Here is a 23,825-nt window from a genome sequence, read left to right as displayed (position 1 = left end):
TTGTTCTGGAAAACATCCCATTCCCCATTGCCCTTCCCAGTTTGACCCCCAGGGTCACTGCTTTAGGCCCTTCATCCCAGCTGGAGACCCTCTCCCAGGCAGGGGACCCCAACTCACCTCCACCTTCCCAGCACAGTCGGGGTACTTGGGGTCCCTGGGCACCTCACACTGATCCCTCCTGCCTTCCATCACTGCAGAGAGACAATTTGGGCATGGGGAGAGCTGGGGCAGGACAGAGGAGCAACTAGAAATGCTGTGAGGAGAATGGGATGGGATGGGATGGGATGGGATGGGATGGGATGGGATGGGATGGGATGGGATGGGATGGGATGGGATGGGATGGGATGGGATGGGATGGGACAGGGCTGGCAGCCCCCAAACATGTTCATTGGTGCCACAGCTGGGCTGGCAGACAGCCCCATCCCACTGGATGGAGCGGGACATCAAGATGTGAAGCATCTTCAGCATCCTTCCCAAATCAGGGAAGAAACAGAGGAAACCACCCTGCTTCAATGCTGGGAATGTTCTCTTTCTCTAAATCTCAGCAGATCCATTTCCAGCACTGCCTGGTGCAGACCCCAAATTCCACCTATCCCCACTCTTGTAAGCAGGCTGCAGGATCTAGGGAAGTACTTGGCAGCCTTTATGCTGTAAACTTGCAATAAAAGCTGTCCTGCTGAGCTGCTGGAAGAAGACTCAGCCCCCAGGGTGAGTTCCAGAATAAGCCATAAAGTGGTTAAAACGGCATCAGGATCTTTTCTCCCTCCATGGCTGGGTCAATAAAGCCACCAGCCCTCCTCTAAGCCCTCCTTTGCCCATAATTGAAAAGCATGAGGTGCAAGAGGCAGTGGAAGGATCTTCAGCCTAAACCCCAATAACCATGCAGGCATGTGGGGAAACATCTGCAGAGCCCAGCTGCCCTCCCAGCAGTGACACAGGGGGATGGGAAATGTCTCTGCTGGTACTGAATCCCAGCCCCTGTGAATTTGGATCCAAACCACCAAATTTTTCTATTCAGGTGCTTGTGCACTACTCCTCACCTTTAATTTTGCATTTAATTCTCCAGCATTTATTCCTGACAGCCATTCAGATTTGTCACCACTCGTCCCCATGGCAGGCACAAGTTTCCAAGAAAGGCAGCCTCCAGATCAGCCTCCATTTCTGGGACTTTTACCAAATTTGTCCTGGTTGGACCTCCCCATGGGCACAGCACAACACCCAGGGGGTTTGGGGCCCCCCCAGGGCCACTGACCTTTCCCATTCAGGAGGCTGTTCCGGAGAATCTGATCCACCTTGATTGCAATGTCCGACACGTTCTGAGCTATGGCCTGGATCCTCTCCATCAACCCAGCTGCTGGCTGGAACCTGGGAAAGAAACCAAATTAACCCTGAGAACTTGATGTCTCCCAGTGGTGACACTCAGAGGTGCTCCAAGAGAAATCCATACCCAGCAGATTGAACTTAGCTCCAGGATGAAACACAGGAATGCCTGGTGCAGCATTTAGCAGGCAAAGAAGTCACAGCCTTCCAGGAGGTTTGATTGAAAACCTATTTAAATCAGTGTTTTATACATATTCTGCCATTTTTTTGAAGTGTGCTGTTAAACATGGATCCACCTGTGCATTTTATGCAGGGAAAATATTAAACAGACTGGCAAAAAAATGTTATTTCTTGTTTCAGATGTGCTGTGTTTGAAAATCCTCTGCTGTGATAATTGGTCCTGCAGTAGGAAGCTGTGCTGGCGGGGAAAAAAAGGAAGGAAAAGAATAAAAATACAGAGAAAAGAAGGTAAAACTGAGAATGACTGAGGAAGTTCATGGGCTTGGAGCAGAGTGATGAAAAATACACAGGACACGTGGATGTGCTGAGCCAGCCCATGCACAAAGGTGGGGATCAGCTTCTCCTCCCAAGGAACAAGTGATAGGACAAGACAAAACAGCCTCAAGCTGCACCTGGGGAAGTTTAGATTGGATAACAGGAAAAATTTCTTCACTGAAAGTCAGGCCAGGCATTGGAACAGCCTGCCCAGGGAAGCAGTGGAATCATCATCCCTGGAAGTGTCCCAATAATACCCATGTCTGGGTATTTTTGGGACAGGGTTAGTGATGGGCTTGGCAGTGCTGGGTTACTGGTTGGACTTGATGATATCAGAGGTGCTTTCCAACCTCAGTGATTCTGAGATTCAGGTGAGTGGATTTCCAGGAGCCCAGCAAGGAGCAGCAGCCAGGGCTGTGCAGGGACAGGGAGCTGGGGCTGAGCTGGGGACTGCAGCCCCAGGAAAGCCCACAGGCACCTTCCTCCAGGGCTTGAGGTCAGATCCCACCAGCTTGGATTGCTGCATGTGCTTCCACAGAATCAAACCTGGAATCAACACCGTCCTGGGTGAACAGCTCCATTGAACTCATCTAAGGAACACGTTGAGTGAACAGGAAAACAGAGCCCTGTAAAGAGGCCAGGTCAATTAAAACCTGGTTGTGAGCTGGAAAAAGGCAAAGAGAACTTCATCCATCAGCAGTGGAGCCTGCCAGGCTTGACAAGGTGAGAACCCTCCCACTCCAATACCTCTGCTGTGTCTTGGTTTGAACAGACAGGTGTCTGCTAAGGGAGGCAGGAGCTTCCCTTGAAATGGAAAATGTAAACTCCTCCCTCTGAATTATTATAATTTTGAAATTAAGGAATTCTCAGGCAAAGATATGGGAGTAGGAATAACAGTTCTTTATTTGGGAAAAATCAAAATTAAGAGAAAATATAAAAATACAAATGCAGTGGTACAAAACAGCACTGCCAGAATCAGAGCAGGAGCTGACACCTGTGTGTCAAGGTGGGGGCTCAGCCCTCCTGCAGTGCCAACTGTGGTTCTGCTGCAGCAGGATCCTGCACAAGGGGGGAGTTTTCCTCTGCAGCTCCAGGGCTGCTGGAGATGGGCCTGCTCTCCCTCTGGGAATGCAGGGCAGGAGAAAGCTGCTCCTCTGGGAATGCAGGGGGCAGAGGCTGCTGTGCTGTTCCAGGGCAGATTGTATCCAGGTAGGAATGCTTGGCTCCTGCCCTGGGCACAGCATCTCCCCATGGGATGATGGAATTTGATCAGCCCTGCAGGGACACTCCCTGGCCATGGACAGCAGAGATCTCCTGGAGGGAGGGTTGGCTGTGGGAGAGATAAAGAAAAAACTGCCCCATGAACAGCAGAGAACTGCCCCAGCTCTGACAGATGGCAATAGGATACACACCCCCAGCACATCTTGCATTTCCAACATAAGATACCTGCCACTTCCACCACAAACAGCCACCACGTCTCGATGTGTTATCCCAGTAAATAATTTCCCCTTCTGCAGTGTTTGGGTCGTAAGTTTTCCCTCCCGCTGCCGCCGAGGTCGTTACAATACAAGAGAATGTCACATGCAGTGAGCAAAACCAAAAGGGCTACCTTGAATACTCATGGCACAAAAAAATATGTGCTGATGTCAGGTCCTTCGTGGTGAAGTTTTATGTTTGTTCTCCAGCAGATCAGTGAACCCAAAGGCTGGGATTTAAAGTACCTCTGTCCTCAAGGCTAAAAAAATCCTGATTTTATGAACCGACACTGCTTCGCTTGTTGATTTAAAGTCCATTTGCCAGCAGCGAGCAGCCCACATTTTTCCTTCTGGCATGGTTTACGACCATCAATATTCAGGCTGCATATCTCCACAGGGAGCCACTGATCTTGGGCTTTTAAGAAATAATAATTAAATGCAGAGGACACCATTGCCCCCAAGTCACTTCCAACCTTTGCAGAAAATAAACCCCAGGTATCCTGCTGTAACCGCTGCAGCAGGGAGGCTGCTCATGAGGCCCTGGGAAAATATGGGCACAAAAATAACCTGAGATAAGCTCTGCTTGTCAGCATGGCTCCAAAGAAATAAAATTGTCCTGGTCTGAAAGCCTGCAAACCCCCATTTCTGAAACCCTTTTTCCACCAGCAAGCAGCCTCAGACCCTACAGGTGATGCAGAGGCACTCAGTAAACACCTGGGATGAGCAGTTTAGGAGGAAACATCACATGGATGCTGTGAATTTAGTGCCAGTGAGCCCAAACTCCTGCTTTCAACAGGAAAAGGATGTGGGCTTGGTGAAGATGATCTCCAGGTTTCTCCATCACTCATGGCAAGGAGAGAGGATGACCACAGCCACAGCAGCATTGCTCTCACCCTTCAGAGCACTTAGATCAGCTCACAATCCGAATTCTGCCTCTTCCCAGAACCTATCCCAACCCTCACTTGCTCCCAAACACCCAAGGAACCAGGTGAGCCTTAAAAATCAACAGCAACCTCACTGATGACCTCCAGACCTCAGCTCAGCCAGGGCTGAGCAGCGGGCAGCCACAAAAACACTCAAACAAAAATCAGTATCGTTATCCTAAATAAATGGCTTTCTTCCAGCTCAGCCTTGTCCTGCCAGGCAGCCACAGTGCTGGGTGGTGGAGCTGGCCCAGGCTCTGTGCCAGCTTGCCCAGCTCTTGTGAAGCTACAGCTGTTCCCCAAGCACAAAGATTTCACCTCAAAGCCTTTCGATGCAAAATGTATTTCTGAGCATCACACTCCAGTCCTCCAAACCAGCCAGGCACTGCATGAGTACCACAAGGCTTTCCCCAAAACACAGAGAATTACTGGAAAGGGACTTAAAAAATGTCCACCATGACTCCTGGAACATATGAAAGTCATGCCTTGTGAAGGCTGACCTAGAGCAGAGACTGGACAGAGTCAAAGAATAAAGCAGGGGTTTATTAGAAGACCTCAATGCATCCACTTTGGGCAGCACAAGAGTCCAGCAAGATGAACCAAAATGGTCTCAAAATGCATGAGCACTCATGGGGTCTCTCCCTGGGATCAGTTCTGCTCCATTTGCACCTTGCAGTTCATTGTCCAATTCCAGCTTTAGCCCATCCAGCCCCATCCTTGTCGTTTTTTTCTCTTCAGCCCACGGGGTTTGTGCTCTTGGGCTGACATTTGGATCATCTGTCCTTGGTCCCCAGCTAGGGAAGGAATTGTTTTGTCTCCCTGCTCTGTGCAGAGAGCTCACCATCCCCTGATATGAAGCTCAAAAGTACACACCAAAGCAGCACAGAATCTGAAAAATATAGAAGCCAAAACCTGTGGCACCAAAAGGAGAGGGAGAAAGGTACAAAAGGTCCCTTTGCAACACAGAACCAGGCTCAGATCTCCCAGGCTCTTTACCCTGGCATGTTAAACTGGATTCCTCCAAACCCTGGTGGGGTTTTTCTGATCGAGGGATTTCACACCTGGGAAGAGCCACTCCCCCAGCTGGGAGCACTGACAGATCCCAGTGTTTGTATCTGCTGGCTAACAAGGCCATAATGGGAGCAGCAAATTTCATGTGAGGCATTAAGGAGATGACAAGCAGGTTAAGCATAAGTTACATCAACTATCAGCACAGCGATTTGTCACCCAGGCAGGGGACAAGAAAATAAGGCATTTAAAGGTGTATTTCCAACGTGAAAAGGTTCTGTGTGCCTCGTAGGAGTTTGATGCCTTGTTGTTAGTAACTGGAGACACCAGGAAGGACAAGGTAAGTGGTTTGTTCTGCTCAACAATAGCTCAGCAGAGCAGGAATATCCCACCATGTGGTTGTATCCAAGCCAGGATGTCAGCACAGCCCTTGCCAGCCCAGCAGAAAAAGACTCTCCCTTCTTCCAGCACCACCACTGCCCAGGGAGCAGCTTTGTGCCTTTTCCCTTCCTGCTTTTTAAATTTTTCCATAGTGACATGCTAAATGCCACCAAAATGTGCTGGCACTGTGCCAGCTATTGAAACTACACTAAATTACCGCAGCTTTCCTCGAACAATTTTTTCCCTGGGACCTTAAAATCGTTTACTACAGCAAATACAGTATTTTAACTCCTAACCATCAATACAGATTTCATCTTTATTATTTTCAGATTTATATTTCCCCCCGTTGATTAAGATTCAGATCACACTGTGCCTTATAATGCTCTGTATACAGTATTCATCTCCTTTCAAAAACTGCTATTAAGATGTATCTTTCCCCACTGACAGATCATTTGCCATAGAATATAGCCGGAGGTTGGGGGTTCTGTCACTTTTTTATGCATTAATTTGGTTCCCTTCACTTTGCTCTTGTCCCCAACTCCACAGCACCAGCTCGGATTCAGCCTGTTTATCCCTTTACAAGCCACTGTATTTTTATTGCCTTTTATAAAAGTGGCATTATGAAAAGATGAATCTCTTTCTCTTTGTGTGTTGTCTTCATAATACAAGCCCTAAACATATTTGCTTGCTCATCCGATATTTCTTGCTATTAACTTGTGAAAGCCATGGCTTTGGGAAGACCAATACAGATGGAGAAAAGCAGATGTTCTGAAGATAATACATCAACAAATTCAGCATTTGCACAGAGCAGTTTACCAAAGGATTTCCACTTGCTCACATCCAGCGTCTGTGCTGCCATTTGCCTCTAAATATTTTTTTAAGTTTTTTGCCCAAAGACCCAAAGCAGACCAGAAAGCAGCAGGGCTGGTGCTGCTGTTTCACTGCTCTGGGGACACAAATCACATCCAGCCCCATAGCAGCCTCAGTCTCCAGGTCAGGGAGCTGAAATCCCACAAGGAAGGGAATGGGAATGCCAAGGGAAAAGGATCTTTCCTGCCCTCCTGGTTCCTGCTGCAGCTTGTGAGGTGTTGCCTGTTCAAACAGCTGGGACATCTCCAGGAAAAATGAGCTCCAGCAGGTCACCCTGAGGGTTCAGGCTGCTCTTCTCATCCACCCATCTGTCCCTTCATCCCCAACCTCCTCCAATGGGAAACACTCAGAGTCACCCAGCTCTGGGAAGTCACCAGCTCGGTGGCTGGAAAGCTGAGGGGTCCCAGGGATGTGGGGAAAAGCTCTCATCTGAGCGCTGGATTAAAAGTCATTTAAATGTCCAAGAAGATGGAGAAATTAAAAGCTTTGCTCCACTAACAAAAGAGAATACAAGTAAAATTCATCCATGCTGGAAGAAAAACATTTCTGGGAGATCCATGCCCTGGTGTGTACCTCCACATCCTCTGTGAGATGGCCTGTATCCAAAAATCCAGAAGCCAGGGCTGCCCATGTGGGAGCGGGCAGGACACAGACCCAGGGAGGCTACTGGGGGGCTGATGCTCTGTCTGAAGTTTGTGTCACAGTCCCCTGACACCAATGACCCCGACACAGGAGTTGTAGCACGAGAGGCAGCAGTGGCTCAGGAGGCTCAGCTGTGCAGTTTCTGTTTATTGGCCTTGTAACCCTGGATTTAATCCTCCTCTCTGCAGTGCTGTTCCCCTGGGCTTGGATGAGCAGCCAGGCCCTGGACTGAGTGCTGGTCCCTGTGCTGTGATGGGATGTGCAGGGAGGGTTCCACACCCTGCCCCACCTGGGAAAGGCTCAGACCCTCAGGGAGCAGAGCAAGAGCCCAAAGCTCTGCTTATGATCAGCATGGTAGAAATGTAGAGTCATACTGGAGGAGAAAAGTGCAGGGGCTGAGGCACAGCTGCTTTGCTCCCCCCTGGAGGGGCTCTGCCAGGTCACTCAGACCCTCAGTGCCTTTCCTGACATTGGACAAGGACAGGGATGTGGCACCTGGCTTTGCACATGGGAGAAGGTCCATTCCACTGAGGAGTGGGTTAATTCTTCACAGGCTGCTCCTGCCAGTCAACTGGAGGAAAAATTAAAATGAAATAAAAATATGTTTTTAGAAAACAGAGGACATCATTTGTTCCCAGTGTAATTTCTGGGGTCTCTGTACATCCCAAGGTTTTTCACCTCAGGGTGACACAAACAGCTCAGTCTCCCCTCCACGAACACCTGAGGAAAAACCTGAGCTCACTCTGGCCATGTTTGTGTTCACTGGGAATTCACCCTGGGAAAATATCCCAGAGAACATGACTTGGGATGGGAGCATTCCTTGGAAACTCATTTGAAGCAAATGCCAGATGATGCATGGGCAGAGCCCCGACTGAACTGCTCCAACACCAAGTTACATAATAAATCACATAATAAATACAGGAGCATTTAACTCACTAAAGCACTTCCATTTATTTTCATTTCAGTTGATTGTGGGTGATATTTCTCACACAAATACTTTTCTAAGAGTCCCTGAGCCAACCCAAAGCCCATGGCTGCACACCCCAGGGGGAGGCACTGACATTTCAGTGAGCTGGCAATAAACTTCATGAAAAAAATTATGAAAACCAGTTTCCAACCAAAACCTGTAGCTCACCAGCACAGCCAGCAAAGTATAACCATCACAATTTATTAAAATATTTTATCAATGCTGTATATTCTATCAATACTCTCAAAGTGCTTTGAGATCTTCCCCAAGCAGAACACAAAGCTGAAGCCACAAGCCCAAACCTTCATTTTCTTCCTGGCCCTCAGAGCAGAACTGTGCTGAGCCAAAGGCCTGGGCAGCTATGGGTTCATTTATGGGATCACAGGGGATCATGAAAAGGAGGGTTTGGGATCACCACTTTGTTGGGGCATAAATCAGATACATTTATCTAGAGGCTTGAGTAGCCTGCTGCAGGCTGGGAGAAACCCCCTTCAGTGAGCTGGGAAGGCATTGCCAGCCTCACAGGCTTCACTAGGAGGGACCTGCCTAAAAGTGAGCCCAAACCCACCAGTTTTGATCAGAATCCTTGGGGCAGAGGATCCCCTGGGGCAAGACACATTCCTCAGCCCCCATTTCCTTTGCCAGCTGTGTGTTTGGTGCCCATGCTCTGTTTCATTTTGGCAGGGGTATTTTGGCAGCCTGTGTTTCCACTGCCAGCACTGCACCCTGCCCAGACACCCCTTTCCATCACATCCACACCCCAAGCTGGGAAGGCCCTGAGCCCATCCCTCTGTTTGCTCCAAAATCAGGGGATCTGCTGGAGGTTGACAGGCTCTGATTTTCCTTGTGGGGTGAAGCAGACAGGCTGGGTAAAGGCAGCCCCACACCACCACTGCCCAGCCCTGCCCCTGTGCAGCCACCCAAAACCAACCACAGCACAAAAACACCAGTGACTGCACTTGGCCTCAGGTACTCATTCAAGAAGCCTCATTTTCCAGCTCTGTGATAAAGCAGTTTTCAGTGTGTCAATGCTTTGGCATGGAAATAAAATTAAATATTAAATATAAATATTAAATCTAAATCTAAATTATAAAATATAAATATAGATATAAATATGTGTAAACAGAAATTGAATTATAATAAATTGAAAATAAAATCTAAAAAATAAACAGAAAGCAAAGCCCATTGCTGAATTAATGTCAGTAAATTGAGCAGGAGGTGCTGGGGGAGGTGCAAGCCTGGGAGCAGGAGGGGAGGGTGTGAGGTGTGAGTGACCTGGGCACACCTTGGCACCTGTCCTATCACCATGCTGGTAATGCCCAGCACCATTTGGGCTGTGGGGCTCTTCATGAGGCCACAGCCCTTCTGGAAATGTGGGGTGCATGGATGGACCCTGCTGACCTGCTAGCAGCACACAGCCACCTCTCTGCTCTGCCTTAGAGAGAAAAGCAATTTATCTCAGCTGCCCAGGCATGAGTTTCCCCATTTATGTCCTCTCCTGATCCTGGTGGGGACTCAGACCAGCAGTGAGTCCCAGCACTGCTCCCATCCTCTCCAAGTAACACTGAAATGGGGAAAAGGAGACTCAGGGGTGCCCTCATCACTCTCACAGCTCCTGAAAGGTGCCTGTGCTCAGCTGGGGCTGGGCTCTTTCTCCAGCAGCACTGACAGAACCAGAGCACACAGCCTCAAGCTGTGCCAAGGGAAATACAGGTTGGATATTAGGATGAAATTCTTTAAAGAAAGAGTGATAAAGTTTTGGAATGGATTCCCAGGGAGGTGGTGCAGTCCCCATCCCTGGGTGGTTTAACAAAGCCTGGATGTGGCACTGGGTGCCAGGGTTTAGCTGAGGTGTTGGGGCTGGGTTGGACTCGATGATCTTGAAGGTCTCTTCCAACCTGGGGATTCTGTGATTCTGTGAAATCATCCAGGGCCAGGCTGGAGACATCCTCAGGAGCTGGCAAGAAAAAAACTCATCCCCTCTGCCAGGATGGAATGTGCTGTGGGACCTGTGAGGAAAGTGAGTGCTGGGGAGGAAGGCTCCTGTCTCCTGCTGCACCCCTGCTCCTGCAGCAGAGCTCAGCTCAGCAGAACCAACACCCAGCAAAGCCAGGCTGGGTCTTACCTTCCCTGGGCTGCTCTGAACAGCTTTGCCCCCTCCCCTTGCTGCAGCCCCCACTGAGCCCCTCAGGAGATGGGAGGCAATGCTCAGAGGGGTCCAGGACTGCTCCAGGCTCACCTGGGCAGCAGGAGACCACAGCCTTGGCAGTGATTTCACTGCAGCCAGCTCACCACCAGCAACAATTCAGGAATTAATAGAGGCAGGCTGGCAGGATGCAGGAACATCATCCATTTAGTGTCATATTGCGAGACTTTTAATTACTGGGGGAATATGGAGTCATGTAATGATTACAAGAACAAATACTTAAAGTGTGTGGAAATTAACTGAGCCTTGGCAGTAATTAAGCTTGAAGATTAATCAGTCGTTAGCAAATAACACCCTTTGCAGGCTAACCACCACGTGGGGAGAAGGATGACCAGGAATGCCAGTGCTGCAGACCCCAGCCTTCCCCTCTGCCGTGTCCCTGGGGGATGAGGTGGGCAGGGGCAGCCCAGCTCCTGGAAAAGGGCTTTTCCAAGCCCCAGCACTGCTGGGTTACAGTGCCAGCTTGGGTCAGCCACCTCAGACCCCTCCTCCCCTCCCTCCCTCCTAAGCACTTTTCAGCAAGAGATCAACACTTCCCCTGCAAACTAATATTTCCCTTGCCCAGTAAACAGCTCTCCAGGAGGCTTCCATAAGTACTCCTAATTTCCTTCCCCTCTGATGATTTACGAGGGTTGCATTCAATTAACAGCAGTATTGATTTTCCTGCAGCTGACTGGCAGCCTGCTGGCCCTCGTTAGGGAATCCATCCTTCCCTTCCCAGCACGGGCAGGGGATGAGCAGGATGCAGGCAGCAGGGAGCCCAGGCAGGGCTGGAGAAGGGATCCAGCAACCCCTGGAGTTCACAGGTGCAGCCTGTGTGCCATCCCACAAAAGCTTTGGGCAGCTCTTCTAAGGGGAAGAAAATTGGAGTGGGACATTTGGGTTTTCTGAGAGTTTTATCTAAAGCATTGCAAGGGGCTGGAAATGGAGGCACCTGTGGAATATTCAACGAGACAGCCACAATGGAGCAAGAAAGATTTTGCAGGTTGGAAAGGAGGCTTTCAAGGCAGGCCATTAAAGCCACCCTGCATATACAGATTTTCCTTGCACTTCCCAAGGGGTAAAGCCACCCCAAGCCTCTGCTCAGTGGTGCAGTGCTCACAGGTTATTCCATAAAGCTCAGCAAAGCCTTCACCTCCTTCCTCTCAGCTGGGGCTCTGCAAAACCCAGCCCTCCTGATTCCACTGGAGATCCAGCCTTAAGCAGGAGAGCACTTTGTAAAAACAAGAATTAATCCACTTTTGGGCAACTGGAACCACAAAGCCCACGCTGGCAGCTGTGCAGAGCGGGAAGGAGACGAAGGCAGCAGTGCCAAGCAGGGACGCTTTGAAGACTAAAATCCCTTTGAAATTACCACCCTTTAATTGTATTATCTTTCCCTGACAGCCTCAAGTCGGTCACTGGTGATCAAAGAGACAGAGGCAGGGAGGGAAGGAGACAAGCCCTTGGTGGAATCCCGGGATCCTAACGAGGAACTGATCGGGGTCCAGGAGTCATTGCTGGGTCCTGGTGCACTGGAGGTGCCCAATCCCACCTCAGCACAGGGATCCTCAGGACTGCAGCTGGTTACCCTCAAAGGGACAGGGAGCTCAGCATTCAGACTCCACAGGGTTTCACAGCAGCTGTTTTTCATTCCCCCTGGGATGCTCTGCTCAGCTCCAGAGAGCACCCAGAGCTGTGGGATCAGCACAGAGCCAGGCTCTGCTCAGAGCAGGACGGCTCTGAACCCTCCCAGCTGCCTCACACACCCCTCAGAGGGCAGCAGGGACCAGGACAAGCCAAGAAAGGTCACCCTGCATGAGGCACCACGTGTGGCAGCAGAGGTGGAGCCACTCAAACCTGGTGAGACCCAGGACAGCTGTGACACCTCCAACACATCACATCCCCTCTGGGCACAGCCCTCAGCCAGACCCAGGGCTGCAGGGAAGGAAGGGAGCGCTCAGGAAATGCTTCCCAAGTGTTGGCAAATGCTGCCAGTGCTTCATTAGGGACTGCCACAGCAAAATCCCACCCACAAGAAGCTGCCCCATGGTGGCTGCTTCACCTGGAGATGCTCTGCCCCATGACCAGAACGGGATCTTCAGAGGCCAGGTGAGAACAAGGAGAGGAGTCAGATGGGTTTGGATGCAGAATCAGGTGAAGAGAATTGATTTCTCTTTAGGGGTGACTTACAAGGAGCAAAAGGTGAGAAACTCATTGCTCCTGACTTTCCATTCCTGCAAATTAAGACATCTGTGATCTCAGCTACTCATGTCCATCTGAGCACACACAAACAAAACCTGAGGCTCTTTTGATGTGGGTCCATCAGCTCCCATCCTCTCTCCAGGTGATGGCCCCAGAGCCATCACTCCCACAGCAGATCTGAAACACCAAATCCCCATCTGCAGCCACTGCTGCCAGCCCACAGAAATGCTTTTAAGTTTCTCTCTTGGCTGCTGGTGTAGAGAAACAACCATCACCTGAAATTACTGGTTTTTTTAACACAAGACTGGCCAAGAAAATCGTTCAATGTGAGCAAGCACCTTCCAGTGGCTGGCTGGAATAGTCCACTCCTCTCTGGGATTATTGGTGATCTCCCTCTCTTGGGTACCAGCCAGCCTCAGAACAACGAAATCCCAGCACCAACCGTGGCTGAGGCAAATTCTATTTTCTCAGTGCTGGAAATGATGCTACATAAAAGGCAGGAGTGCACATTCCACGGCTGCCCTGCAGCTCTAGCTCAGGTGTGCAGGTACTGTGGCAGAGCTCAGCCTTTAATTACAGGCTCACTGACTCTGTTTTCTGTTACAGGCACAAAAGAGGCTCGTGAGGAAAGTGAGGGAGAGGGATGGAAATGCTGATGGGAACAGGGAAAAGCACAGTGATGGCAGGAGGTGGAGGTGGGAATGTAATGTGGGATTCCAAAGGATGCAGCACAGAACAGGGCAGGGGTGACCCCTGCATGTCACATCCCTGCCATCCACCTCTCCTGTGTCACCCGAGGCTCCACCTGAGCAAAATCCACACTGGCATCTTTTCCACGCTGCCAAGTTTGTCCCAAGTGCTGCCCCTGTGGTTCTTCATCTCTGCTCCCCCTCCATCCCTTACCATTTGTACACTGACACTCCAATTAGTATCAATGAACGTTCAAAAGCTCCCAGAGCACAGGGAAATGCCTTTTTAGTGAATCAGTGTGCCAGACAGGGAGGTCTGATGGCTCCTCTCACGCTGTCAGCTGAGATGTGCTAAAAAGGGAGCCAGGACATCATTGTAAGCCTTTCTGCACGTTTTAAACCTCACTCAACTCCAAGGCTGAGCACATCAGCACTGGATTTTGAACAACCACCAGCTCCACAGCTACCCAAGGAGTACAGAAACAGAGCAAGTGTCCTGAGCTCAGGGAGCACATCCCACATGGCAGCTGATGCTCAGCAATTCCCACCTCCAGCTGCACCACAGCACATCAGTGCAGACGCTGCCACACCTGCAGCTGGGACAGCAGCTTCAGGAAATCATAGAATATCCCAAGTTAGAAGAGACCCACAAGGATCACTGAGTCCAGCTCCTGGTCCTATACTGGACACCCCCAAAAATCACACAGTGTGCCTGAGAGCATAGTGCAAATGCTTCTTGAACTCTGACAAGCTTGGGGGTGTGACCACTAACCCTAAAAATCACAGTCAGTTTTGAAATCCCAAAAGAAACAGCTCCAAACATGGCAAATGAGACTGAAAAAGATCTCCCCAAGCCCTGCTGGGTCCCACCACCCTCAGAGCAGCTCAGCACATTGGGGTGTTCTGCTCCTGCAAAGCCCCCACACCCAGCACTGCTCCACAGGGTCTGACTGACCTGTCCAGAGGGAATCGTGCTTCATCCCCTTTGTGGAAGTCAGTGCTGTTCTCCAGCCTGGCCAGGATGTCCATCCTCTTCATCAGCATCTCCAGCATGTCGCTCATCCTGCGCAGCACCCCTCGGGACTCCAGCGCGCCCATCACTGCAGCACAGAGAGAGCAGCTGAGACACAGCCAGCCTGCCACTGACACAGACACCCCCCACCCACGGGACCCCCTGCCCCACAGCTGCCCCTGCTCCTGTGCTCCCCACCCCCACGGTGGGCTCGGTGGGGTATGAGCATCTCGGTGCCCTGCTGTCCCCGTGTCCCCTCACTGGCTCTGCCCCACAGCCCCATCGTCCTGCCCAAGCTGGGTAAATCCCTGCCCAAATCCAGCTGGGCTCCTCCAGCTCGGGATAGCAGTGGTATCTCAGCCTGGATCCAGCCCCCTCACCAGGCATGAACTCCTGACTTATCCACCTGATCCAGCCCGTCCCAAGGGCTTATGGCAGACTGACTTTATTCCCAAGCACCAACCAAACAGCCTTTCATTTGGCACTTCTATTTTTCACTCTCCACCTAGACCAGCATCCTGCCTTTGACAGCAGCCTGCAGAGGATGCTTAAGGAAAAACATGGGAAACTAATCAAAGGGGTGGTGCTCCCCCAACACATCCTCCCAGCAGCACTGGATTTTCCTGTTACAGAAAAGAGGAAATTTTCTGCCCAAATCTGCAATGGGGTGGGTGACCCAGCACTGGAAATAGCTCAAGTGCTGCATCTCAGAAACCCCCCCAGCAGGGAAGGCCCCCTGTTCCCAGCCCTATTTAACACTGTTTCCCATGGGTTTGCATGGCACTGACCTGCTGCCACATGGAAAGCACAGGGGGATCCAGGAGCTCCTGGCTCCCAGCTTGATTTGCCATCTAGTGACAGGCAGCGAGCCCGGGGCCAGGGAACAGAAAATAAAGCTCCTGTTTCATCTCAGCTCGGCTCATTTCACGTTGGTAATAACTTAATCAGTGCATAATCCCCTGAACCTCTCCCGTTTAGCTTATCTCTGCCGTTCCACTCTCATGTGCTTTCCAAGAGGCAGCACATATTTAATTTAGGGAGCAGCAGGAGCCAGGGGGGTGGCACTGGGAAGGAGAGAGGCTGCTGGATGTCCTGGCTGGCCATCAGGTGGCTATCAGGATTTAGGAACGCCTCATGCACCTCCAAACAGATGCACAACCAGTCTTGCAAAGCCAGAGGGAGTTTGGGGTTCCCTATCCAGGCACAGCCAGGGTGGAGGGATGGATCAGGGCATCCCAATGGCATTGTGTGCCAGGAACAGCCCTGGCATGGGCATCTCCTCACCACAGGAGCTGACTGAGCACGTGAAACAGTACAGAGACCTCGGTGTGGGTGTTTGGGTGTTGAGATGAGAGCGGGGTGCGGCCGTGGTGGGATCAGGGGCACCGTGACAGCTCCTGCTGCTGCAGAGCTGCAGCCCCAGCTCCATCCCTGCTCCCCCAGGAATTCACCCATTCTTCAGGCAGAGCTCCCAGGGGCTGGGAAGGCTGTTTCCCAGGGAAGGCAGCACAGGCACTGGTTGCAGCCCCCCCACACACTCCTCTGCCAGGCTCTCACCCCGGCAGGCGCCGGGATAACATCGGATCACTGCGGCACGGCGCACGAACACGGGGTTATGAGCCAACCCTTAACCCCTCCAAGAAGATGACACTGGGCCAGCCAGACCTTGCCAAAGGCTGCCTTCCACGCTTGGCTGAGATTATCAGCAGCACATTATTTTTCCTGACTCTATCTAACAAAACAGAAGAAACATTGAGAGCAAAAGCAATTCCTCAAAAAGAGAGGACAAACCACCATTCATGGAGATTGAAACTGGGCTCTTCCCCAGACATTCCCTCAGTTCCATGGTAAGAAGTCAGTGACTTCTGCTTCAATCAGTGGGTGCTCAAGGTCCTGTGAAGCCCCAGACCTTCCTGGGTGGGTTTGGGAATGCAGGAGCCACCTTGCCAACCCACCAGGAAGGTCACTCTGTCCCCTGGGTGATACCAAAGTCACAGCCTGTCCCACTGAAGGGCAGCAGCACTAATGAGCCTGCAATTAAAAGATGCTAGGGCGGGGTAAAAAAGTGGAATTTTGGAACCTGGAGCTCCTTTTTGACAAGAGCTGTCCCAAACACAGCTGAGCAAATCACAAAAAGGCACAGCCAAGGAAATAGAACAGCTCTGACAGGCTTAAATCAGAAAATCCACTTTAGTTATTTGTCCATAGACTGAGCCCATTCCAGTGACATCCCTCCCACAGCAGGGCTTTGTCCACGGGTTGCAGCCCCCAGCACCCTCTGTCCATCCCAGGACTGACCATCAACTAAAATGGACATTTCTACTCAGAATTTGTTTCTGCTCTGACATCCCAGCATGGCCAGCAGGCCAAAGCTTAGACCTTAAACTCAGTTTTTGCATGAGACATGATTACCAATGGATGCTCCTGTGCTGCAGTGGGTGATGCTGGAGGTCAGGAAAAAGACCTGACCCAACCCCTACAGCTGGCCAGAGGCTGAAACCACCACCCCCAGATTCCCATGGAGTCCATCCTGGCCTGGGGATTTGAATCCCAGCTCGTTTAGGGGGGTCAGGTTGTGACAGCTTGCTGGGAACACACAGAGATTGTGCCTGGGAAGGCAGTGGAGATGGAGATTTCCTGGCAGTCCAGGCAAGGACGCTGCTCCAAGCCTTCATCACAGAAGCACAGCTGACAAGACAGCTCTTCTCCCAAATCACTGATGAGGGATGAGGATATTCCCACCAGGGCACAAATGCATTTCCCTGTGGATCCCAGAGAGCCACAACTCCAGCTCTGCACCCACTACCAGCCTGGCCCCTGACATTCCCAGTGGCTTCCCTGAATTTCCCTGAGCTCTCCCCTCCTGTCACCACCACCATCCCATTCCCAGCTGGTTTTGAGCCATGACAGGATGCTTTGAGAGCAGAGCTCTGAGCTTTGCTGTCAACAGTGAGCTGAGATATTCCTTCTCAAATAAAGAAATGTTTAAAAAATCCCAAATACTAAGTAAAAATAATAACAATTTTAAAAAATCCCAGCTTTCCCTGCATTATCTTTTGGGGCAGCCTGCCAGAAAGCAGAGCTGAGGTAGGACACATCTCCCCCAGCCCTCCCCTGGCACTCAGAGATGAAGTCGAAGCTCTTCCGCATCAACACCTCTCTCTTTCTGTTCCTGGGCTTTGTTGTTGTTGTTGTTGTTTTTCCAGCAGCTTAAGGAAGCTAACAACGACTTGACATTTTTGGCAATGATTATTACATCTCTTGGAAAGTGTGTCTCATTAAAACCAGAAGAAAGGAGGAAAAGTGCTGAAGCGACTCTTTTAAAAATGCAAGAGCCAGGATTAATTTGTTAACCTGGAACAGAGACTCAGACTCCCACCCAGGGCTGCTCAGCTGCCTGAGCCAGGCACAGGGATCCAGAGGATGGAGAAGATCCTGGCCAGGAGCTCAGGCTTCTCCCTAAAGCCAGAGATGAAGATCCCCAAGGAGACTTTACCCACAGCACTGCAGGCAGCCAGGATAAACCCAAACCCACCTTAACAGCACAAAACCCCAGTAAAACAGTTCTGAAAAATTAAACAGTGCTGAAAACCACTTTCTTTTAAAGAAACAAAGCCATCATGCTGCTAATTAGAAAGGAAAAATATCCTAATTTCCCCTGATAATCAGCAATGATGGGACAGCAAATACAAGTAAACCAAACCAATAGATTAATTGGAGTTTGTTAAAGTATGACAGGGTTTTGACAGTTTTCCTGAGTGGCAGCCACGCTTTCCAGGCAATCACTGAACTGACAGAGGTTTTCATAGCAGCACTAGGAAATAATGATTGCAATCAATCATATCTTACCGGATTTCATGAGACACGCTGGTAAACACAGCAGAGGGAGGAGAATTATTTATGGGGCTTCTGAAGAGCACACAGCTAAGTAATTGGATGAAATCAGGGGAAAAAAGGAAAGCAACCCCTAAGGGTGATGTCTTGTGGAAGAAGGAATAGCTTCTCTGTGAAACCAGCAGAATAGTCAACAGCCAATATGCTCAAATTTGGATGGGCTGAAACCCTGGGGAATTCACTAATGATGCACTTGTCTTTAAAATACCTACTTGGAGTGAAAGCAGCCGTGAGCAGGCGTCACCCCCTGCCAGTACCTGCCACTGGGACCTCCAGAACAGGAGCCAGGATGAGCAGTCAGGGGAGTTCTGCTGCGTGTGCCAACCTGATCTCAAAGGTGAGGTTCAGTGGTGATCCTTGTGGATCCCTCCCAGTTCAGGATATTCTGTGTTTCTGCGGTTCTCTGACCATGCAGGGGTGGAGAGCAGCTGGGAAAGGAGCATCTCCTTTCCTCCTTGGCCACTCCTTCATGTTATCAGAATGGTTTGGGTTGGAGGGGACCTTAAAGGTCACCTAGGTCCAGCCCTCCTGCCATGGGCTAGGATCCCACTAGATCAGGTTGCTCAGAGCCCCATCCAACCTGGCCTTGAGCATGTCCAGGGATGGTGCATCCCTGCCTTTTCTGTTTCTGTTCTGTCTCATCACTTTCACAGTAAAAGATTTCCTCTGAATATCCAGTGCAGGGGAGACCCTGCTGGGCAGTCCAGCAGAGGGCTGGGGCCAGTGGGGGTGATGTGAAGAGGTGCTGGCAAAGCCCAGGTTGTGCCACAGAGAAAAGAACAGAGAGGAAGGATTTTCCTTGAGTTTTCCACATTTTGGCATCCTGACCATCCTCCAGCACTGCTCACAGTGTGAGCCCTCCCCACCCTGCACTTCCCAAGCACAGAGGATGTCACCCAGGCTCTGGGATGCTTGGGCTGAGGTATTCAAAAGGAGTAAAACCCCCCAGGAAAATAAAAAGAGCACTCTAGGCATGTCCCCTTGTGCTGGTTTCAGCTGGGGTAGAGGTGATTTTGTTCCCAGTGGCCAGTGTGGGGCTGTGTTTTGGAACTGTGCTGAGCACAGGGCTGATTTTCCAGAGATGTTTTTGCTCTTGCTGAGCAGGGCTCACACTGAGCCACAGCCTTTGCTGCTTTTCATTCTGCCAGGCTGGTGAGGAAGTTGGGGTGCCTGGGAGGTGGCACAGCTAGGACAGGGGACCCAGAGTGACCAAAGGGATATTACACACCCTACACATCGTGGTCGGGGTATAAAGTGGGGGAAGAAGGAGGAAGGGGTTCTGGCATTAGTCAGTGGCTGGTGAGCAGTTGCACTGTGCATCACTTGTTTGTTTCCTTTTTGTCATCATTAACATTTGCCATTATTAATGTATTTTGCTTCTGAAAATACAGAAGAAGAAAAACACTTCTTCTGTATTTTCAGAAGAAATATTTCTGAGTATTTGAACCACTGAAGCCACCACAACTTCATTTTCAATCAATAAACTTTTCTCAACATGCAAGTTTTACTCCAGTCCTCCTCCCCATTCCACAGGGATGGGGGAGGAGGGTTGACAGAGTGGCTTTGTGGGGCTTAATTTCCATATGGGCTTAAACCACAACATCCCTTTAGCCCCTTGGAGTAACTGAAACCTCCCTGATGGCAGCTCCCATCCCTGAGTCACTCAGCCCCATCCTGCTCAGGGCATCTCACACTGCTCAGCAACAGCTCCATGCTGAGGAGATGGGGGGAAAAACACATTTCCACCCAAACCCAAGTTATTCCAAGAGCAGCAAAATCCTTCTGTGCCCTCCTTTGGGGAGACCAAGGCAGAGCCTCAACCCATATCTCCACAGACCCACGTGAACAGCGCCAAATCACCTCCCTGACTTTACAGATTTCACAGAATTCACAGAATGACCACATTGGAAGAGACCTTCAAGATCATTGAGTCCAACCCAGCCCCAGCACCTCAGCTAAACCCTGGCACCCAGTGCCCCATCCAGGCTTTGTTAAACACACCCAGGGATGGGGATTCCACCACCTCCCTGGGCAGCTATTCCAGAACTTTGTGGTATTCACATATTCTTTGAACAGAGAGAGATACAGACTTTGCCAGGATTTTCCTGGGGAAAGTCTGTGAGAAAGCTCAGACAAAGAATAAAAGCAATTCTTATCTCTATTTGCTACTCTTGTTGTGTGACACACGTGGAATGTGTTCTGGAGATTGTTTACCAAAAGAGATTTCTTAATTGGACACTGGTGATGGTGGTTTTGATTGATTGACCAATTAGGTCAAAGCTGTGTCTGAAAGGGTCACAGGTTTTTCTATAGCATAGTATAGTATAGTATTAGTGTAGTATGTAGTACAGCACAGCTTAATAAAGTTTTTATTCAGCCTTCTGAAATCATGGAGTCAAAGCTCTTTATTCCCTGGCCGGGGCACCCCTGCCACAGTAAAACTTTATCACTCTTTCTATAAAAAACTTTTTTCCTGATATCCAACCTGTATTTCCCTTGGTGCAGCTTGAGGCTGTGTGCTCTGGTTGTGTCAGTGCTGCCTGGAGAAAGAGACCAACCCCACCTGAGCACAGGCACCTTTCAGGAGCTGTGCAGAGTGATGAGGGCACCCCTGAGTCTCCTTTAAAATGCAATCCCACTCTGTATTCTCAATATCCATAACCTGCCTGGTTGGCTGTTGGTCCCCTCCCTTCTCAGATGTGTCACAGCCCCGCCTGGCCATCCCACCACAGCAAATCCCCCGCTGGTACTGGAGCTCAGACACAGTGAGCTATTACCTATGTCCATTGAAAATACCAGCTGAATTAATTTCAATCTAAAGCATCATTTGCTGTGGTTTTCTCCTTTAAAGGACAACTCCAGGCTACTTAAACCCCTCAAAAGGGCAGCAAAGTCTTGAAAGATTTATTGCAGAGGAAACCGGATAGTCTCCAGTGGGGCTGAGGTAGACCCAGATGTCATGCTCAGCTCCTTGGGGTGGTACCCAGGGCTATCCTGGGATCCCATCCTCCCATAAGGGCACTCACCCTGGCATGTCCCCAGGGAGCAAGCCCCAGCCCTTCAACTGCCTGCCCCTCTGATGCTCTTCTATTTACTTTCAGTATTGATTTTGATTCAAGCAGATTAAAAGACCAAAGAGCCAACTAGCCAAGGACTAACTCTGACACATAATCCATTGCAATCACAGCCCAGAGACCCAGCTCAAACTGCAAACAAGAGAGCCCAAGGTAGGCTCAGGTTGGCAGCAATGGCCCCTTCCTGTCTCCATCCCTTTGGGGAAGATGCTCCAGGGATGGAGAAGGTCCTTCAGGGTGGCTGCACCCCTTAAGGGCACCCATTCCCCAGCATGGGCTCACAGCCAGTTATTGCTGCCAGCAAATCCACACACATCTGCCATTACACTGCTCCAGATTTACTAATTTAAGTTATACAGAGAAAACACAGACCTGCTTAGCCAGTGCCCCAAAGGAAGAGAGCACCAGGAGGCACACAGGGAGCTGCCACACAGCTGGAGGTGCCCATGAAGGAGCTCAGGGGCTGCTGGTGAAGTGGACACTTCAGCAGAGCTCCAGCAGCACCATTGATCTGCTGCTGAGTGCTGGAAGTGCCTGCAGCAGAGCAGCTCCCTGGTAATCAGCCAAATTAAGCAGCCTTAAGCCACTGGCTGGTAAATAGATTAGGTCCCACCTGCCTGCTATCACCTACTCCTGGATTTATGCCTCTCCTGTTGCACTGCTGTGTCAATGTGCAGCCTCAGGGTGTTTTCCCTCATTCTCCCTGCATCCCTGGGCAGGCAGAGCCTGTCAGACCCTCTGTGCCCTCCCAACAACCAGGACCCAACCCAGGGCTCTTGTCCCAGTTTGCAAGGCAAGATGTATTCTATTTACCATCTGGATGGCAGCTGTCCTCTGTTCAGTGGGCATTTTCCTTATCTCTTCCACACCCAATCCTCCCTCAGGGAGACACCTGCTGATAACAGCCATTGAATGTCACTGCAGGGCTGATAAGAGCTGCAGCATCCCACTGGGAGATGTGAGCCCAGAGGGAGGAGCCAAGCATTCCTACCTGGATATAATCTGGAGATTCTGGAACACCAGCACGGCTTCTCCACTGGATTTCCCAGAGGAACAGCAGCTGCCTCTGCCCCTGGATCTCCAGAGGCAGACTGCACCTTTCTGCAGGATCCCTGCTCCAGCAGAACCACCCCTGGCACTGCAGGAGGGCTGCAGCCACAATTCCAATGGCCCTGCTGCAGCACCCTGACCCACAGGGTGCCAGGCTGTGTTCTGGCTCTGGCAGTGTTGGTTTGGTTCACTGCATTGTTTATTTTATCACTTTATTTTCTTCCCTAATAAAGAACTGCTATTCCTGCTCCCATATCTTTGCCTGAGAGCCCCTTAATTTAAAATTTATAGCAATTTGGAGGGAGGGGGTTTACATTTTCCATTTCAGGGGAGGCTCCTGCCTTCCTTAGCAGACACCTGGCTTTCCAAACCAAGACAGCTCTGCAGGTGCAGCTGTGTAACAGCAGCAATTGCAGCCCTTCCCTGGGCTCAGGAGACCCCCCTGCCTTCCTGCAGCCCCTCACAGCAGCAGTGCCTGGGCTCCATGGCAGCAGGGGGACAAATGTGCTGCAGGAGCTCCCTGCTGAGAGCCAGACCATGCAGTCCAAAGCAGCAGCAGCAGGTGGGAAATAACCCTGTTCAACCCCAAAAATCTCTCCTGGAGGCCTCATGCCACCCCTACAGCCAGGCACTGCTCTGCCCATCTCACTCCCAGACTGTCACAGCATGAGAAACGACTGCTCACTTTTTAAAATTCTATTAAACTTTAACAAACACTACAACCAAATTACTAAGTAAGGAAAAACTACAGCACTGGGAGCCCCCATAACTATCAACCCCGTGCTCATCTTCAAAATAGATGCTCCCCCTTTTATATCTCTAGCCCTTCCTAGAGTCCTGTCAGTTGACTCCTTCCTTGTTGTCCAGAGGTGCAGATCACTTTTTCACACCTTGGTTGGAGATCAGGCGTTGCCATAGTAACAAGTCAACTCTCCCAAATGTCCCAAATACCAAGGCCATCCCATGATAGCAATCGAGAGGAAGGACATACTACAGTAACATAACTATACATCTACAAAACTTCTCTTAACATATGTATAACATTTACCCCTTAACTGTGAGAGCCAGCCATCCCACTGCTCCTCTATAACAACAGCAAAGCCACATCCTTGTGTCAGGAAAATTAATCCATAAACATCAGAGGTTTATGTCCAAAAAGGAGACAGAGGAGTTCTTTTACTTTATTGGAATAAAGGGAGAGGCCATGGGGCATTCCCCTGGGATCTCTCTAATTTTTGGAGGATGCAGCCTCCTTTTTATCCCAATTTCCCTTCTCTCTTTCCCCATTGGCTGAGGTACTTGAGAGGTTCAGACTTCCTGAAATTCCTGATACCAGAGATTCTCCTCTAATGTGCAACCCTCCCTTTTCATTTTTAATTCTTAGGGAATTTAGAGGTTTTTCTTCCCCATTGTTTCTTTCATCTTTCAATGCCTGATTTCATATATCAGCAAACCTAAAGTTTATTTGTAAAGGCAAATATCTTTTTCCATTCATCAATCAATGGAATCCTTCCCATTGTTTCTTTTATCTCCCAGCGCTGGTTTTATCTCCCAGCAGACCCACAGCTGGTTTGTAAAGACAAATCTGCTATTCCTCTCACTTGGGATCCATGGCCAACAGCTTCAGGAGCAATG

The 23,825-nt window shown here is 50.2% G+C and overlaps 1 protein-coding gene across 1 annotated transcript in view; it reads right to left on the bottom strand.

Annotated features, from left to right (window-relative positions):
• Window positions 1–23,825, bottom strand: part of MGAT5B (alpha-1,6-mannosylglycoprotein 6-beta-N-acetylglucosaminyltransferase B) — a gene marked incomplete at its 3' end in the record, with an annotated part of 75,448 nt that overhangs the window by 31,533 nt on the left and 20,090 nt on the right. Inside the window, exons 3-5 of the mRNA XM_084218238.1 lie at window positions 14,116–14,260; window positions 1,253–1,365; window positions 118–191 (exon numbers count right to left, since the gene is read on the bottom strand). Of these exons, the coding sequence (XP_084074364.1) occupies window positions 118–191; window positions 1,253–1,365; window positions 14,116–14,260 (332 nt within the window). The remainder of the gene's footprint in view (window positions 1–117; window positions 192–1,252; window positions 1,366–14,115; window positions 14,261–23,825) is intronic.

This window comes from Fringilla coelebs, assembly GCF_963513975.1.
Source record: "Fringilla coelebs genome assembly, chromosome: 19".
Lineage (NCBI taxonomy): Eukaryota > Metazoa > Chordata > Aves > Passeriformes > Fringillidae > Fringilla > Fringilla coelebs.
This window is presented reverse-complemented; position numbering and strand designations above follow the sequence as displayed.